This window comes from Stenella coeruleoalba, assembly GCF_951394435.1.
Source record: "Stenella coeruleoalba genome assembly, chromosome: 6".
Taxonomy (NCBI): domain Eukaryota; kingdom Metazoa; phylum Chordata; class Mammalia; order Artiodactyla; family Delphinidae; genus Stenella; species Stenella coeruleoalba.
Genome location: NC_137151.1, coordinates 127,434,924 through 127,449,026, shown reverse-complemented (window position 1 = coordinate 127,449,026; position 14,103 = coordinate 127,434,924). Strand labels below are relative to the sequence as shown.

Sequence of the window (14,103 nt, the reverse complement as noted above, 5' to 3'; positions counted from 1 at the left end):
AGAGGTTTAAGTTCTGCCCCCACTTGTATGGGTGTCAAGGGGATAAAGCCAGCAGAGTCCAAAAGCCCTCCTGGGGTGAGAAACTGGGGGAAACAGGAAGAATTTGACCAGCTTCTGCATTCACTCCAAGTTCCCAGGATGGCAGGAATCTTGGGAATCCTCCAGGAGCATCTCCTGGGTGCTTGAAGGAGCGGCCCTGACCTGGAGAGTTGCTTGGTGAGCAAATGCCAAATCAGGAGCATTAACTGTTGTGCTTGGGGGGTGCCTGGGGCTTTCTGGGGATCGTCCTTCCCTTAGACTTTTCTTTCCCTAGAAAGAAAAGTCTAAGAACTACCAGAGAGAAGGAGCAGATTATTCTAGAAGGAAACAAGAACAAGATTGACACCCAGTGACAGCACAGTTGATGACAGTGGACAAATGTTTGAAGAACTGAATGGGAGAGGAACTTTGAACCTCGAATTTTATACCTAGCTAAATTGTCCTTCAAATGTGAGGGCTAATAAGTGTATTTTCAGGCATATAGGGCCTCAGAAGTTTGGCCATGTAAAGTTCCAACAAGTACTTTGTGGACCTTGGCAAGCTGATTGTAAACGTTTACAGAAATACAAAGGCAAGAACAGCCAAGACATTGACGGGCAGCGAGAGGACTGGCCCCGTGGGACTGCGAACCTTGCCAAAGAGGCAGCCTCTAAGGTGGTCAGGCTCGGCCTGAGGAAGCCAGGCAGCGGCACGGAGGAGGGGGCCACGACGAGGTGCCGACCACGCCAGTTCTCGAGGGACACAGATCAGATCATTACAGTGCTCTTCACACCCGTCCTGCTGGCAGGACGGCGAAACCTGACAAGCTCAGATTCTGGAGAGACTGTGGGCCAACTCACTGCACCTCTTGACTGCTGCTGGGAGGATCCAGACTGATACCCCACTTGGAAGACAACTCGCAGTCTCTTGTCACTGGGGCATTCACACATCCCGAGCCTGCACACGAGCCGGGAGATGTGTACAGGAGCACAGAGCAGCACTGCCGACAACGGCAGACACGGCCCACGTGCCCTCGGAGCGAGTTCACCGACGGACTAGATGCTGGACAGTGAGGGTGAACGAGCACAGGATGCTGGGCGCAAACGCGGGTCTGGGGGCGGCACACAGCCAGATGCTGCCCGGTGAGGAAAGCCTGTGGCTGTCGGACACCCATGCGGGCGGTGAACTCACTGCTACCATCCAGCCTCTGATGGAGCAGAGGGATGGCAGCACGAACTCAAGCTCGTGGTTCACTGGGAGGACAACAGCAAGACACAGGTTACTGCTGTGTTCTGGTTCATGGGTGGGTTCCAGGTCGGAAGGCTGTTAGTTTAGCAAAAGCTAGCCAACCAGACTCACTAGGTAAAAGGGGGCCAGCCTGGCCTGATGGTGAGAATGTGACAGGAGCCAAAGACCGCGACTAATTCTGTGCACCTGGGGGCCATTCGAGATGTTTCGTCCTGTTATCACCTAAAATCATCGCACGCTCTCTCAAGGCTTCGTCCCTCACGTTAGCAAACGCTGCAGATGGCAGTGACATCCGGGGCCAGCCTGGTGCCACCTCGAATCTCTCCTTAAGAAGGGACCCAGGAGAGGTCACTCACATCCCTCTAATTTCTGAGTTTTGTGAAATGAAACATCTGATATTTAAAAGGGCTGACATAACGCACACCATCAGATAAAATGTTTGTTTTTTCACTTACAAAACGCCAGCAACACTCTGACCGCACCTTAGCCGGTGGCTTCGTTCTCTGACCACGTCCGACCCGCAAACTGCGCCCCCCTGGTGCTCACCAAGGCCTCGTACAGTGAGGGCTGCTGGGCTGTGGGGCCGTGGAGCCACCGCTGGCAAACACACCCTGTGGTGCAGGTGCCTGGATGTGTCCAGGTGTCCTTGGGTGCGCTGGGGGCCTGCAGGTGAGGCCGCATCCTGGGCGCTTGACTCTCCCTTTACCGAGTACTCTGCCTTCTCTGGGGACTGGCTGATGGGTGAGCCCAGTCTGAGCCTGTGGTGTAGCTCAGGAGAAAGGGCCACTGGCTCCTAGAACTGTCCCCAGAGGGACAAGGCCCCGAGGGTTAGAACGGGAGGAAAGATAGAGCAAGGGTCTGAGTTTGAGGAAGGAAGGTGGCTTCTTGGAGCTGCCCAGCTGTGGCCCTCACCGGCAGACAGTTCAGGCCCTGCTTGCCGAGCCTGGGTAGCGGCAGCCTCCTAGGCGGTCCTCCAGCTGGAGCCGCCCAGCGGCTGCCCCTCCACTCATTGCTGCCATCCTGCTCCCTGTACATCTCTGGGAGAGGCAGGGAGGGCTCTGCTGCTCGCAGAGGGAGAGGAGGGGCCGTCTGCAGGGGGCAGCGGTGGGCCAGTCTCTCCAGGGAGGACCCTGAATGTCTGGGTGGCTGCAGCCCCCAGGCCTGTTCTGGTCTGCCTGCGTGGTGTGGTTTGGTCCCCCCTTTCCAGGGCGGGGCGCTCGGCTGCCCCTCGGGCAGGCCCCGTGCCTCAGCCCTCCTCACTGGGGTCCTTCAGGCCCCTGAGGGTGGTCAGCCCTGAAATCCACTCCTGCTGACTTACTTTCCACGCCCTTGTCACCACTGCGTCCGGGGAGCTGGAGGGCCAGGCTGACCTGCTCGGGGACCTCCTCCGCGTTCTCCAGCTGCACCAGAGCCGTGGGTTCTAGGAGAGATCAGGATGCCACAGCGCGCTGACCATGAAGCCTGCTGCCTCGCGCCCAGGACTGTCCCTGGGCCGCCTTCTTGAGCGGCTTCTCTCCCTGGAGCCCAGGGCCTCCGACCCCATCGGGGTCCCCTGCTGGGGACGGTGCGGGGCACTGGAGGTGGTCTTGAAGCCCAGGTTTCAGGGACCTCGACCCTAATCCCACTGGGAGGCCTGGCACTCACGTGATCTCATGGTGACCCGTCTGCCAGGCGAGCTCCGGAAGCTGGCGCTCACTCGTCCTCTGCCGTCCACGAGCTCCGAGAACCTGTGGGAGAGTCAGCGCGGGTCAGCAGGTGGGTTCTGGGCCCGGGCTCTCAGGGGCGGCGGCTGAGGCGGGCACCTGGGGGCCTGGGTCGGCGGTGCGGGGGCGCCGGGGTCGTTGAGCAGACGCAGCTCCGGCAGGCGCGCGGGGGCCGGTCGGGTTCTGAGCGCCCGCGGGGGGAGTCCTTCCCGGTGCCAGCGTCTGTCGGCGCCGTCCCTCGCGGCTGCGGGCGGGTGGAGGATGGGGTGGCCGCGCGGGCTGGTCTGGGGCTCCCTGTGCCCCGTCCTGCCCCGCTGCTCCGAGGTGAGAGCCAAAGGGGCACGTACCCCCATCCCACCCCGAGCCCCGCTCCCCGCCCGATGGGGAGCTGCGGATGCAGCCTGGGAGTGGTCCAGGTGCCGGTCCCCGCCCCCCACCCTGGCCCAGGCTCTCCGCCTGCAGGTGGGGCCGGGCCTCGGACCCCGTCCAGACTCACCTCATCTGAGGCCCACGCCCTGCACACCCCGAGAGAGAGGGCATGGCTCCTCCGTGGGTCCTTGTCACCTAACCGTGGCCTTCAGCAGCCCCCACCCCCAGGGCTGGGTACCCGCCTCACCTGCGAGACCCCCCGCCCCCCACCAGCTCACAGAGGGGCCCCGACCTGCCCTGTCTGCCTGGCGGGCGCGCCTGGGGCTGAGCTGGGTCTGAATGTCACAGGGCAAGTGCGCCCCATGCCCTGAGGGCAGGTCGGTGGGTTGGGAGAGGAGGGAGCCCGGGCCGCCGCCCACCTCCCCGCAGCACCATCCAGACCGGCCGTCCTCTTGTGAGCTGTGACGTGTAAGCGGGGTCGGGCAGGACCCCCGCGGGACCCAGCGGGCCTCCTGTGCTCCTGGGAGCCGACCCGTGCCCTCACCGTGGCCTTGAGCCTCCGTGTTCCTCAGCTGCCCCCACCCTCCGTCCGCCCACTCTGCCCTTACTTCTTGCCTCTCCCAGCCCACCCCTTGCTGAGGCTGTCCTGCCCCTCCTTCCCATGCTGCGGTCCAGCAGCTCCTCACGGCTCAGGCCTGGCTGCCAGGCTGCCACCCAGGGCCGCCTCCACGCTGCCACTGCCCACTCTCGGCGCTTGTTTTCAGGGTGATGCCCTGTATTTACCGCTCAGCCATCTGGGGTCCACTCGGGCGGACGGCACAAGGTGAGGAGTGAGATGCTTAGTCTTCTGAACTGTCAGCTCACTGCCCCAGCACCAGCTGCCCAGGAACTCCTCCCCCAACTTCCATGCATGCAATTCTGTGTCAGCACAGCCCTGTGCTCGGCTGCCTGTCTGTCCCTGGGACAGTGTGGCCTGGGCCAGAGCAGGAGAGCTGCCTCCCGGACAAGGTGCCGCACTTACAGGTGATGATGTACAGGTGAGCGGGCTCGCTGTGCAGCTGGTCGCCCCCGGCGCTCTGCACGGCCGTCACTGACAGCTGGTACCGCCGCCCAGGCCTCAGGTCCCGCACTGTGTAGGACACCAGCCTCCCGTTGGGGACGTAGCGGCTCTTGCTGCTCTGGCTAGTGGTCACGTTGATGACGTAGGCCTCCAGTGAGGTGCCCGGAGTGGGGGCATCCCAGACTACGTGGGCGGAGGTGGCCGTGACTCGGGCGGCGGTCAGGTTGGCTGGCGGCAGAGGCCCTAGGCGAGCACGGAGCAGGGGAGGGAAGTGAAGGGGGTTGACGGGGTCTTCTGCCCAGGACACGGTTTAAAGATCTGACACGGATTGCTGAAGCTTCATTTGAAGCCAGCTTGGGTGGTTATAGACCACTTCGTGGTCCTAAAGGGTGGTGTGGAGGGACGTTTGCAGCTGCTCAGGGCCTGCAGCAGCTCCCCCTCCTGCCCCAAGAGGCACCCCCAGAATGCCACCCGCTGGCCCCCGGTGAGGCCCCCTGCCTGGTCAGTCCATCAGGGTGCCCTCCCGGTGACACTTTCCATCCCTCGAGACTGGCCATGCACGCCTTCTCCTGGGATGTAGATAGGGGAGGGGGCTAGACAGGCAGAGGGTGGGCCAGGGCCCCAGCACTGAGGGTCAGAGCAAGGACTTGAGCCTGTGCTGTCCACCTGCACCACCGGGCAAGGCCCTGCTCACCAAGCCCCTGCCCCTTTCCCCACCCCTGTCCACTGTGCCCCCTGTGCCCGGACAGCCCGCGTGTTGGGGAGAGAGGGGCAGTGAGGGCCGGGTGTCCCCGTGGCAGCGTGGCGCTCACTCGGGCAACTTGCCGCTTGTCCCTCCTGCCCTGCTTGGTGACCCTGGTCCCGCAGGAGCCCGGCAGCGTGCGAGCAGCCACGCGGAGGGCTGCCTAGGAAGGTCGTCCCCCGCGGGAGGGCCACCCAGCCCCCTGCAGCCGCCATCCCGGGCGCCTCTGGGCACGCCTGGTACACGTGGCCAGGGCCAGGTTTCTGGTGTGCGGCCACTTTGGAGAGGACTGAGGGCTCGGGGGGAGGCGAGAGCTTCCAGGAGCCCCCGTGCGAGCCGAGCCCTCGCCATCCTACTTACGGGTCCACACGTGCAGCGGCGCCGAGGCCAGGCTCTCGGTGGGGTGCTCCTGCCCCCCAGGCCCGCTGAGGGCAGTCACCCAGATGGTGTATCTCCTTCCTGGAAGCAGGGCCCTGTGGGGAGGGGAGGCCAGGGAGAGAGGAACGGGACGGCTGTGCTGCCAGGCTGAGGCTCGTCCGCGCGGGTGTGACGGGGGCCAGGGGTCGTGCCAGTGCTGGTGGCCAGGCAGCCTCCACGAAGGCCAGATTTGTGGCCTGAGACCTGAGTGCTCCGGGGGTAGGAAGCTACTCCCTGGTCTGTCTGTCTAGTATTGGAGTGGCTGGGAAGGTCACAGGCCTGCCGGGGTGGCTGGTGTTAAGACAGGAGAGGCCGGAATAGGGCAATTGGAGGAAAAGGGTTAACAGGCCCCCGCCCGCCCGCGAGGCTGGCCCTGGGCTGGGTGCGCCGGGAGGGTCCCCAGCCCCCTCGTGGAGCAGACGGCCTCGCTGCCCCTAGACGTTTGTGCCCAGTGAGCCTCCTGCGGAGTGCCGCTTCCTCCTGGGAGTCTGGAACCTTCACCAGGCACAGGTGCCCGCGACCACTCCCAGGAAAAGCCCCAGGCGCTGTGTCTCTGACGGGCTCCCTGGGGAGACAGCACCTCACGATCTCGTCACGGCTGGTGGTGCGGAGCTAAGCGTGTCATGTGAGGGGAGGGGGCTCTGGAAGCTCACGCCTGGTCCCCGACTTGTCTCTGCGCCCCTTCCTTTTACTGATGTTCTTTGTATCCTTTCTCTGTCCTGAATCCAGCTGTGAGCACGGCCTCTGCTGAGTCCTGGGGGCCCCCTAGTGAACGTGGGCGTGGTCTTGGGGACCCTGACGTAGCCACAGAATGCCCACCTTGGGCTCCATTTGTGTTTCTGTCCTGCCACTCTTGGGAAGTGGGCAGGATGTGAATCAAGGAGAGTCACAGCAATACTTAAAAGACAAAGAAAGTGGAGTGTCGTCTCCAGCACTGACAGCCGTCTGCTTAGACGGAAAGGACAGACACGCACAGAAAAAGTGGTTGTGAGAAGTCTGCAAACCAGAAACGTACCAAAATGTGGGTGGTTCAGAGGATGTGGCGGACAGAGCGCCCCGCCTGGCCTGGCCTCACCTTCCAGAGCCCCGCCCCCTGGCCGTGGCCTGTGGCTGCTCTGGGCTGGACGCTGCAGAGCTGTTCCCGCTGAGCCCGCCCAGACTGCTGCGCAGGAATTTGGTGGGCGTGTCCTGGAGTGGAGCCGACTTTACTCCCCAGCCTGGGGACCCCTTCCCGGGAGGCTGCCAGCACTCTTCCTCACCCTTGCCCTCCAGCACTGCCTGCCCTCCTGGCCAGGGGCTGGAAACCTCTCTGGTTGACGAGCAGCCCACAGGGGTCCCTGAGCCGGGGCGCCTAGGCCACAGGGGTCCCTGAGCCGGGGCGCCTAGGCCGTGGGGTCTGAGGCTTCCCTGCAGGGTTGCTAAGGGGTTTATTTCAGTCACCGGCCATTCTGAATGACTGATGTTCATTTGAATTTTATTTTTGTAGTTTTGTTTGTATGTAATTTGTAATAATTAAGCCTAAGAAGTTTATATGCCTAGTTTAAGGTTCGAACATATTACTGAACAAGATAAAAATGTCAGGCGACCCAGGGGTGCCACGGTTTCTCCCTCTCAGAGGCGTCTGTCTGCGTGACTCAGGCTGGAAGAACTCTGGGCTGGCCTCTGGGTGGCCAGTGTCTCACTGGCCTCCGTGCAGGAGGTCTGTCCTCAGATTTTTAGAGTGTCTCTGCTTTTGGGGGCGCTTTGAAACACCTGTCTGGTGGCCCCATGAGGAGGCGAGGCAGGAGTGAGACCCAGGACTGACCAAGCGCCCCTGCTCCCCCAGGGGCTGGGCAGGTGGGGAGCACAGGGTGGCGGCAAGAGCGAGGCTGGGAGCCGGGGTGGGGCAAGGCCGCCGCGCTCTCACCTGAATGTGAACTTGTCCACACCCTTGTCCACGTCGGTGGACTCGTCCTCCTGGGCCTTGGGGTGGCGGATGGACACGCGGACGCTGCTGACGGTGGCGTGGCGGATCCTGTGCAGAGCCCATCGCACCGAGATGGTGCTGGTGGTCACGTTGGTGACCTCAAGGCCCTCGACGGGGCGGGGTCCTGGGGACAATGGGGGCACAGCCGTGTGGCACCTCCTCACCCCTGGGTAGGGCGGGGCCAGGACAAGAGAGGAGGTGCGGAGAGGTGGCCTCACGGTGAGCCATCCAGCCTGGGCTAGCTGAACATGTCCCCCAGCCCAGTGCGGAGTCGGAGTGGGTGGACACGCCCCAGGCCCCTGCCTTGGGGGGGGCTCCAGAGGGGCTGCTGTGGACACTGCTCTGGGCGGTCTTGGCCCCTTCAGACCGCCAGGGGCGAGGTGGGCCCTTCCTGACCCTCTGGCTGGCTGTCTCAGTGGCACCGACAGCGACTACCTGCACTGTCTGGGTGGTCCAGGGGCCTGACGGGGAGAAGCCAGGAAGGGTCCTTGGCGACCTCAGGGAGGGGGCCGAACCCCAGTCAAGGGAGCGGAGAGGGGCGCCCGAAGCTCCCGGGGTGCAGCGCCCCATTCTGCGCGCAGTGGTACCCCTCCCACGCTGTCTTCCTTCCAGAGGCCTTTCCCCGGCAGACCCCACCTCGAGCAGCGCAAAAGCACTTCTTCCTGAAGCCAGGCTGAGGGTGGCCTACTCCTCCCCCAGGCCCCTGAGGGCTCGCTCCTCGGCCACGTGCCCGGCCCGCCCTGCTGGCCCGGTGTGTCCTCGGCACCGCTCGGGGCCTCCCCCAGGATGTGCTGTCCTGAGTCCTCGTCTCGCCCTGCACTGGCCCTCAATGTCCTCGGTGTCAGCGTCTGCTCGGGCCAGCAGCTGCTGCCAGGATGCCTGCCTCCCTCCTCCCGGGGCACCTGAGAAGGTGCTCCCCCGCCCGTCCTCCGAGGGTCCGCACCCAGCCGCCTGCCTGTGTCCACCTGCCCCGGGCCTCACTCGGAGCCCATCAGCCACCCCACGGGGCTCTCGACACGCCCAGTGGTCACATCAATTCCCAGTTCTCGCTCCACCCTCCAGCCTCCAGCCGCCCCTTCCCCAGTCTCTTGACCCCCTGGGCCAGCGCCCACCATCCCACCATCATGGGTGTGTTCTGGGATTCTCCCCCCTCCCCTGTTGATCCCAGGAGCAGACAAGCCAGCTAGGGCCCCAAGCCTCTCTGGACGCCCTTACACACAACTTCCATTCAGGGCAGCTCCCCCAGAGGGCCCTCCCTGCGGCCCCTGCTGCCCCTTCTCTTGACCTGCAGCAAGGAGGCTCCGTCCTCACCCCCGGGGTATCTGGCCGCCTCCCCTCGGCCCCGCCCCAGTGTGGGCTGGCATATCAGCCCAGGACCTTCTCAGGGGCCCCGCTGCACTTCCCCAGTCTCGCTCCCTCACCCCCATCGCCGTCTCTGTCCCGCAGCTGTTCCTCTCCTCTGTGAGAAGGTTCCCTCTCTGCCCTGCCTGGCAGCGCTGGCGCCAGTGTCGGGGATCGGCTGGCTGGCCCCCAGCCGGCTCCGGTGCGTGCGGCCCGTGGGGCCCTCGGGGGGGGCGGGCAGGTCCGCAGACACTCACGCGTGCGGGTGAGAAGCACCACGGGCCTGCTGATGTCGTTCTTGTTGTTGGCATTGCGCTTGACCGAGAAGACGGAGATGTTGTAAGCCCTGCCGGCCGCCAGGGCCCGGAGCTGGTGCGAGGAGCGGCCCCGGTCCACGAAGTCCGTGCGGCGGTAGGAGCCGTCGGAAGAGGCGTAGGTGACCGCGTAGCCGTCGAGCATCTGCCGGGCGGCTGGGCCTTCGGGTGGGCGCCAGGAGATGGAGACCCCGCTCTCCTCCACTCGCTCCACCTTGAGGGCCGTTGGTGGGAAGAGCTCTTCAGGGTTTCAGTCAAGAACAAGGGAAGGGGGGTGGTCAGCTGTCGGCCGTGGAAGCCCCGGCCCCCAGGCAGGTGTCTGGCCCATTAGCTCTCGGGCCTGGCTACCCCGGGGCGCAGGTGGGCCACTGCTGGTGGGAGCCCGCCTTGGGCTCCTGGAGGGTCTCCCGTGTGAGCGCACGCGTGACTGCGCTGATGCCGCCCGTCGGCCTGTTTGCTCCTCCCAGCTTCCCGGGCAGAGTCTGGGAGAGCAGCCGCCTGGACACTCGGCCCTGGGGGCCGTTTGGCCCTTTGGCCCGTCCCACGGGGTGTCTGCAGCCCTGGGGAGGAGGGGAGTCTGCCCCCGACGTCGGCACCCTGGCCGCCTCACCTTTGGCACAGTCCTTGCCCGTGTAGCCCGCTTTACAGGTGCAGCTGTGGGACCCGTTGCTGGCCAGGCAGTAGCCGCGGCCCCCACAGGGGCTGGAGAAGCAGGGGTCGCTCACTGCGAGGGGGGAGGCAGCCGTGAGTGCGCGCACATCGCCAGGCCCCCCTCCAGCTGGGCCTTGGTCCTGACCCCGGGCCGTTCCTGCGCTGATGCAGTTGCGGGGTGGAGGTGGGTGGTATCACGGCCGCACTCTGGGGAGGTGGATACGGGGGGGTGCGGGCACTCTCGTAGGGGGAGGGCAGGGCTTGCTGGGGCCCCGTGGAGAGGCCAGGCAGGGAAGGCCTCTGACTGTGAACCAGGCCCTGCTGCCCCGGCCTGAGCCAAGGTGACTTGGGGCGACCACCCCCGGGGGGCAGCAGGCAGCTGAGAGCACTGGGGTTGGGGTGCGGGTGTGGCCCCAAGCTCACAGGCCAGAGCCTGCAGTGCCCTCCGCCGCCCCAGGCCTGTGCAGTGGGGCTCTCTGGCCACAGGCGGTCCGCACTGTGGTGCTGGAGCCCAGAAGCCCATCCACACTATAGTAGGTCTGAGTGGAGCCAGCCACGCCCAGCTTAGGGGCTGGGGACACTCGAACAGCCCAGGTCAGGCCACGCCCCACCCTGGGGATAGGCCTGTTTTGGGAGGGGATACACAGCAGCAAGTTGAGAGAAGTACTGCCAGACAGTCCCAGAGACGGGAAAGTGCTCCAAAGGAGAAAAATGGTGCTGGGGAGACGGGTGATAGGGTGGGGGCCCCTGCAGGTCTGTGGTCAGGGAAGCCCTCGTCCAGGAGGGACATTCCAGCCGGGACCTGGTCCCCAAGGAGCCCCTGCTCAGGCTGATCAGGGAGGGTATCCCGATGTGAGGAACCGTGAGTTCCTGGCCCCCGGGGCGGCCCTGAGCTTGGCCGGTGCAGCAACAGCAGGGCCTGTGGCTGGACATGGAGCTGGGGGGGGACGTGAGATCGCCGGGGAGGGTAAGTACAGGAGGCGGGGGCAGGCAGAGGAAAGGACCCCGGAGGAGGGAAGGGCGGCTGGGCCCCACCTGTCTCGCAGTGGTAGCCGAAGAAGCCCTCTGGGCAGACACACAGGTAGGCCCCGCCACCGTTCTCGCACCGGCCTCCGTGCTGGCAGGGCCTGGAGTCGCAGGCGTCCACCTCTGGAGAACACCCAGAGAGTCGGCCAGGGCGGCAGGGGGGTGTCTGGGGGAGGGAGGAGAGGACAGCGGGAAGAAGGGAAGGGGAGGCAGGAGGGAGGCCGGGCGGGGGCGCAGGGCGGCGGGGCGAGCCCCTCGGGCGGACGGGGCTGGCGACGGGCCCCTCCCCTTGGCGGGCACCCGGCCCTCCCCTCCTCCTCCCCCCTGGGGCCCCTCCCCCAGGGGTCCTGTCCAGCAGGGCCACGGGGACTGCCCCCATCCCCCTGCTCTCTGAGCGGCCCAGGGTCTACGTTCGTTGACAAGAGGTTTTCCCGGGGTGTCAGGGGCCTAGCGAGTGTGGTTGAGGACCTGGCGCATGGGGATCCCCCAAGCGCAGCCCCTACCTGTCTCGCAGTGGACTCCAACGAAGCCTGGGGGGCACTGGCAGACAAAGGCCCCCGGGAGGTCCCTGCAGGAGCCTCCGTTTCTGCAGGGCTGCGTCAGGCACTCGTCTGTCTCTGCAGAGACGGGACATGTGACGGCATGACCCCGCGCCCCCGGGGTCTCCTGTGCACCGCGGCTTCAGCCTCGCCGCTGCCCTCCACTCTGCCCACAGAGCCTGCCCCCAGGCCGCTCCGGCCTTCACCGCCCAGACTTCGCAGGGGCCCCGACTGGACATCCTGGGCCTGCCCCGCCATGCCGGGGCGGTGTCTCTGTCTCGGGGCTCAGAGGACCCCACAGGCGTGCGGGGAGCAGGGCTTGCTCAGCGGTGCACCCGGCAGGCCTCCCCTCCCTCCTCTGGCGCAGAGCACTGGGGTGTGACCTGCCCCCCTGCCCCCAGGCCAGAGGCTGCAGGAGGCTAGCTTTTCTCAGCTGAGCTCTCAGTCCCCCTGGGGAGGCAGAAGCAGAGATATTTATAAACTGCTGTCCTTCTGGACATCAGAGCTGGCAGGGACCTGAGAGAGCAGGCAGTGCCCAACCAGAGACCAGCCCAGGGAGAGGGGCAGCTGGAGCAAGGTGACCACGGCCAGGGGACGCCAGTGCCCCAGGCCCACGGCCGGGGTGCCGGAGCTGCCGGCCCGCAGCGAGGGCCGGGACCTGTCTTACCCAGCTCGCAGCGGGCTCCTTCATGCCCTGGGCTGCAGACACACAGGTACCCAGCGACGCGGTCCTGACAGGAGCCCCCATGCAGGCACGGCTGGGATCGGCACTCGTCAATTTCTGGGAGAGGAGAGCCCGGGTGCCAGGTGCCAGGAGAGGCCCCAAGAACAAAGCAGTGTTGCTGTTGTTAGAGGGGGTGACTCGAAGCCAGGTTAAGACAGCCACAGGTCAGCTCTGGTGTGAGGGTCTGGACAGAGGTCTACGGCCTCCCCCAGGTGCTTGGAGAGGCCAGAATCTGGGCAGGGCTGCCTCGGAGCAGGGGACACTGTGGACCTGGGCACTCGGGCCGGGCCGGCGTCTGGGAAGTGCCTGGGGCTGCCCTCAGTGGCCCTCGGGGGACAGGCCCAATCTTGCCAATTCATTAGATAACAATCACGTACGGAACCAATACACTTGGGGGTGAGTCCTTCATTTTAAAATACCGCAGGCTTTTTAAAAACCGCGAGTTGTGCTCCTGAATTAAAAGTGTTCAATTTAGAAGAGTTTAGTTTTAATGCTTAACGTGTAAATAAGTAAACAAATGATAAGGACACAATGACACCTGGGGGCCGGCACCCAACCTGGGAGCTAGAACGCTGGCCGGCTCATCTGGTCACGTGCAATTCCCAACTCCTTATGACCCGAATTTCTGTGCTTATCTCTTCTGTGCCTCCTTAAATTAGTTTTAAAATTTTTATGAATACCTTAGACAATATATGGTTTTGATTTTGCTCTTTATGAACTTTATTAATAGGACATTGTGGTATATGCACTCTTTTCTCACTCAGCATTAACGTCTCCACATCGTTGTGGGTTGCCATTTTTACTGCTGTATAATATTCCTCAGTGTGATTATACCGTACTTTATCCTTTCTTGTTTAGTAGGAATTTGGGTTGGATTTAGACTTCTTGCTATTGCAAAAAATAAATAAATAAATAAAAAATAAAAACAAAAAAGCTGTGTCTTTCACATCTCCTGGTGTAGATGTGAGTTTTCCCTAGACTTATACCTAGAAGTAGAACTGCTAGGACATAGTTCATATGATGGTCAACTTGCCAGGCAGATTACTAAGCTGTCTTCAGAGTGCTTCTCCCGATCTACACCCCCTCCAGCAGTTCATAAGAAGTCCTGTTGCCCTACATCCTCACCAGTATTTGGGCTTTTTAGACTTCTGAGGTTTTGCCAACTGAAAGTATCTCAGTGTACTTTTTTTTTGCGGTACGCGGGCCTCTCACTGTTGTGGCCTCTCCCGTTGCGGAGCACAGGCTCCGGACGCGCAGGCTCAGCGGCCATGGCTCACGGGCCCAGCCGCTCCGCGGCATGTGGGATCCTCCCGGACCGGGGCACGAACCCGTGTCCCCTGCATCGGCAGGCGGACTCTCAACCACTGCGCCACCAGGGAAGCCCCTCTCAGTGTACTTTTGATTTGCATTTTGCTGATCACTAATGAAGAGAATGTTTCTTTTCATTGGCTTTATGTACCTCCTCTTCCACGAAATGTCTACGTATGTGTTTTACCTATTTTCCTACTGGGTTGATTTTATATATATATGTTATATATATAATATATATTATATATAAATAAATATATATATAATATATATAGTCTTCTCCCAGTTTGTAGCTTATATTTGATTTTCTTAAGGCCAATGAATTTAAATCCCTCAATTTTAGCTAGTCTAGTTGTCCATTTTTTCCTTTTATAGTTAGTGCTTTCTGTGGCTTAAGGAATCTTTCCCTACCCCAGGCCAAAAAGATATTACCTACATTTTCTATACAAAATCATATACTTAAAAAAAACCCATTTAAGTCCTTAATCCATCTGGAATTAATTGTTGTGTATGGTGAGAAGTAGGGAAACAGCGTAATATTTTCCCGAGTACGTAACCATTTTATTCCAGTTGTCATGAAGATTTTCTCATATGCTTTCTTTCAGAAGTTTATAGTTTTATCTTTTACATTTATGTCTATAATTCATTTCACACATATAAAAATTATCATTTTTGAT

At 62.3% G+C, this 14,103-nt stretch overlaps 1 protein-coding gene across 1 annotated transcript in view; it reads right to left on the bottom strand.

Moving 5' to 3' along the window:
* SNED1 (sushi, nidogen and EGF like domains 1) overlaps positions 1-14,103 on the bottom strand; it is an 89,307-nt gene that overhangs the window by 16,934 nt on the left and 58,270 nt on the right. Inside the window, exons 16-26 of the mRNA XM_079923923.1 lie at positions 12,062-12,175; positions 11,359-11,472; positions 10,865-10,978; positions 9,789-9,902; positions 9,122-9,418; positions 7,464-7,647; positions 5,501-5,613; positions 4,360-4,641; positions 3,069-3,213; positions 2,911-2,993; positions 2,585-2,686 (exon numbers count right to left, since the gene is read on the bottom strand). Of these exons, the coding sequence (XP_079780049.1) occupies positions 2,585-2,686; positions 2,911-2,993; positions 3,069-3,213; positions 4,360-4,641; positions 5,501-5,613; positions 7,464-7,647; positions 9,122-9,418; positions 9,789-9,902; positions 10,865-10,978; positions 11,359-11,472; positions 12,062-12,175 (1,662 nt within the window). The remainder of the gene's footprint in view (positions 1-2,584; positions 2,687-2,910; positions 2,994-3,068; positions 3,214-4,359; positions 4,642-5,500; positions 5,614-7,463; positions 7,648-9,121; positions 9,419-9,788; positions 9,903-10,864; positions 10,979-11,358; positions 11,473-12,061; positions 12,176-14,103) is intronic.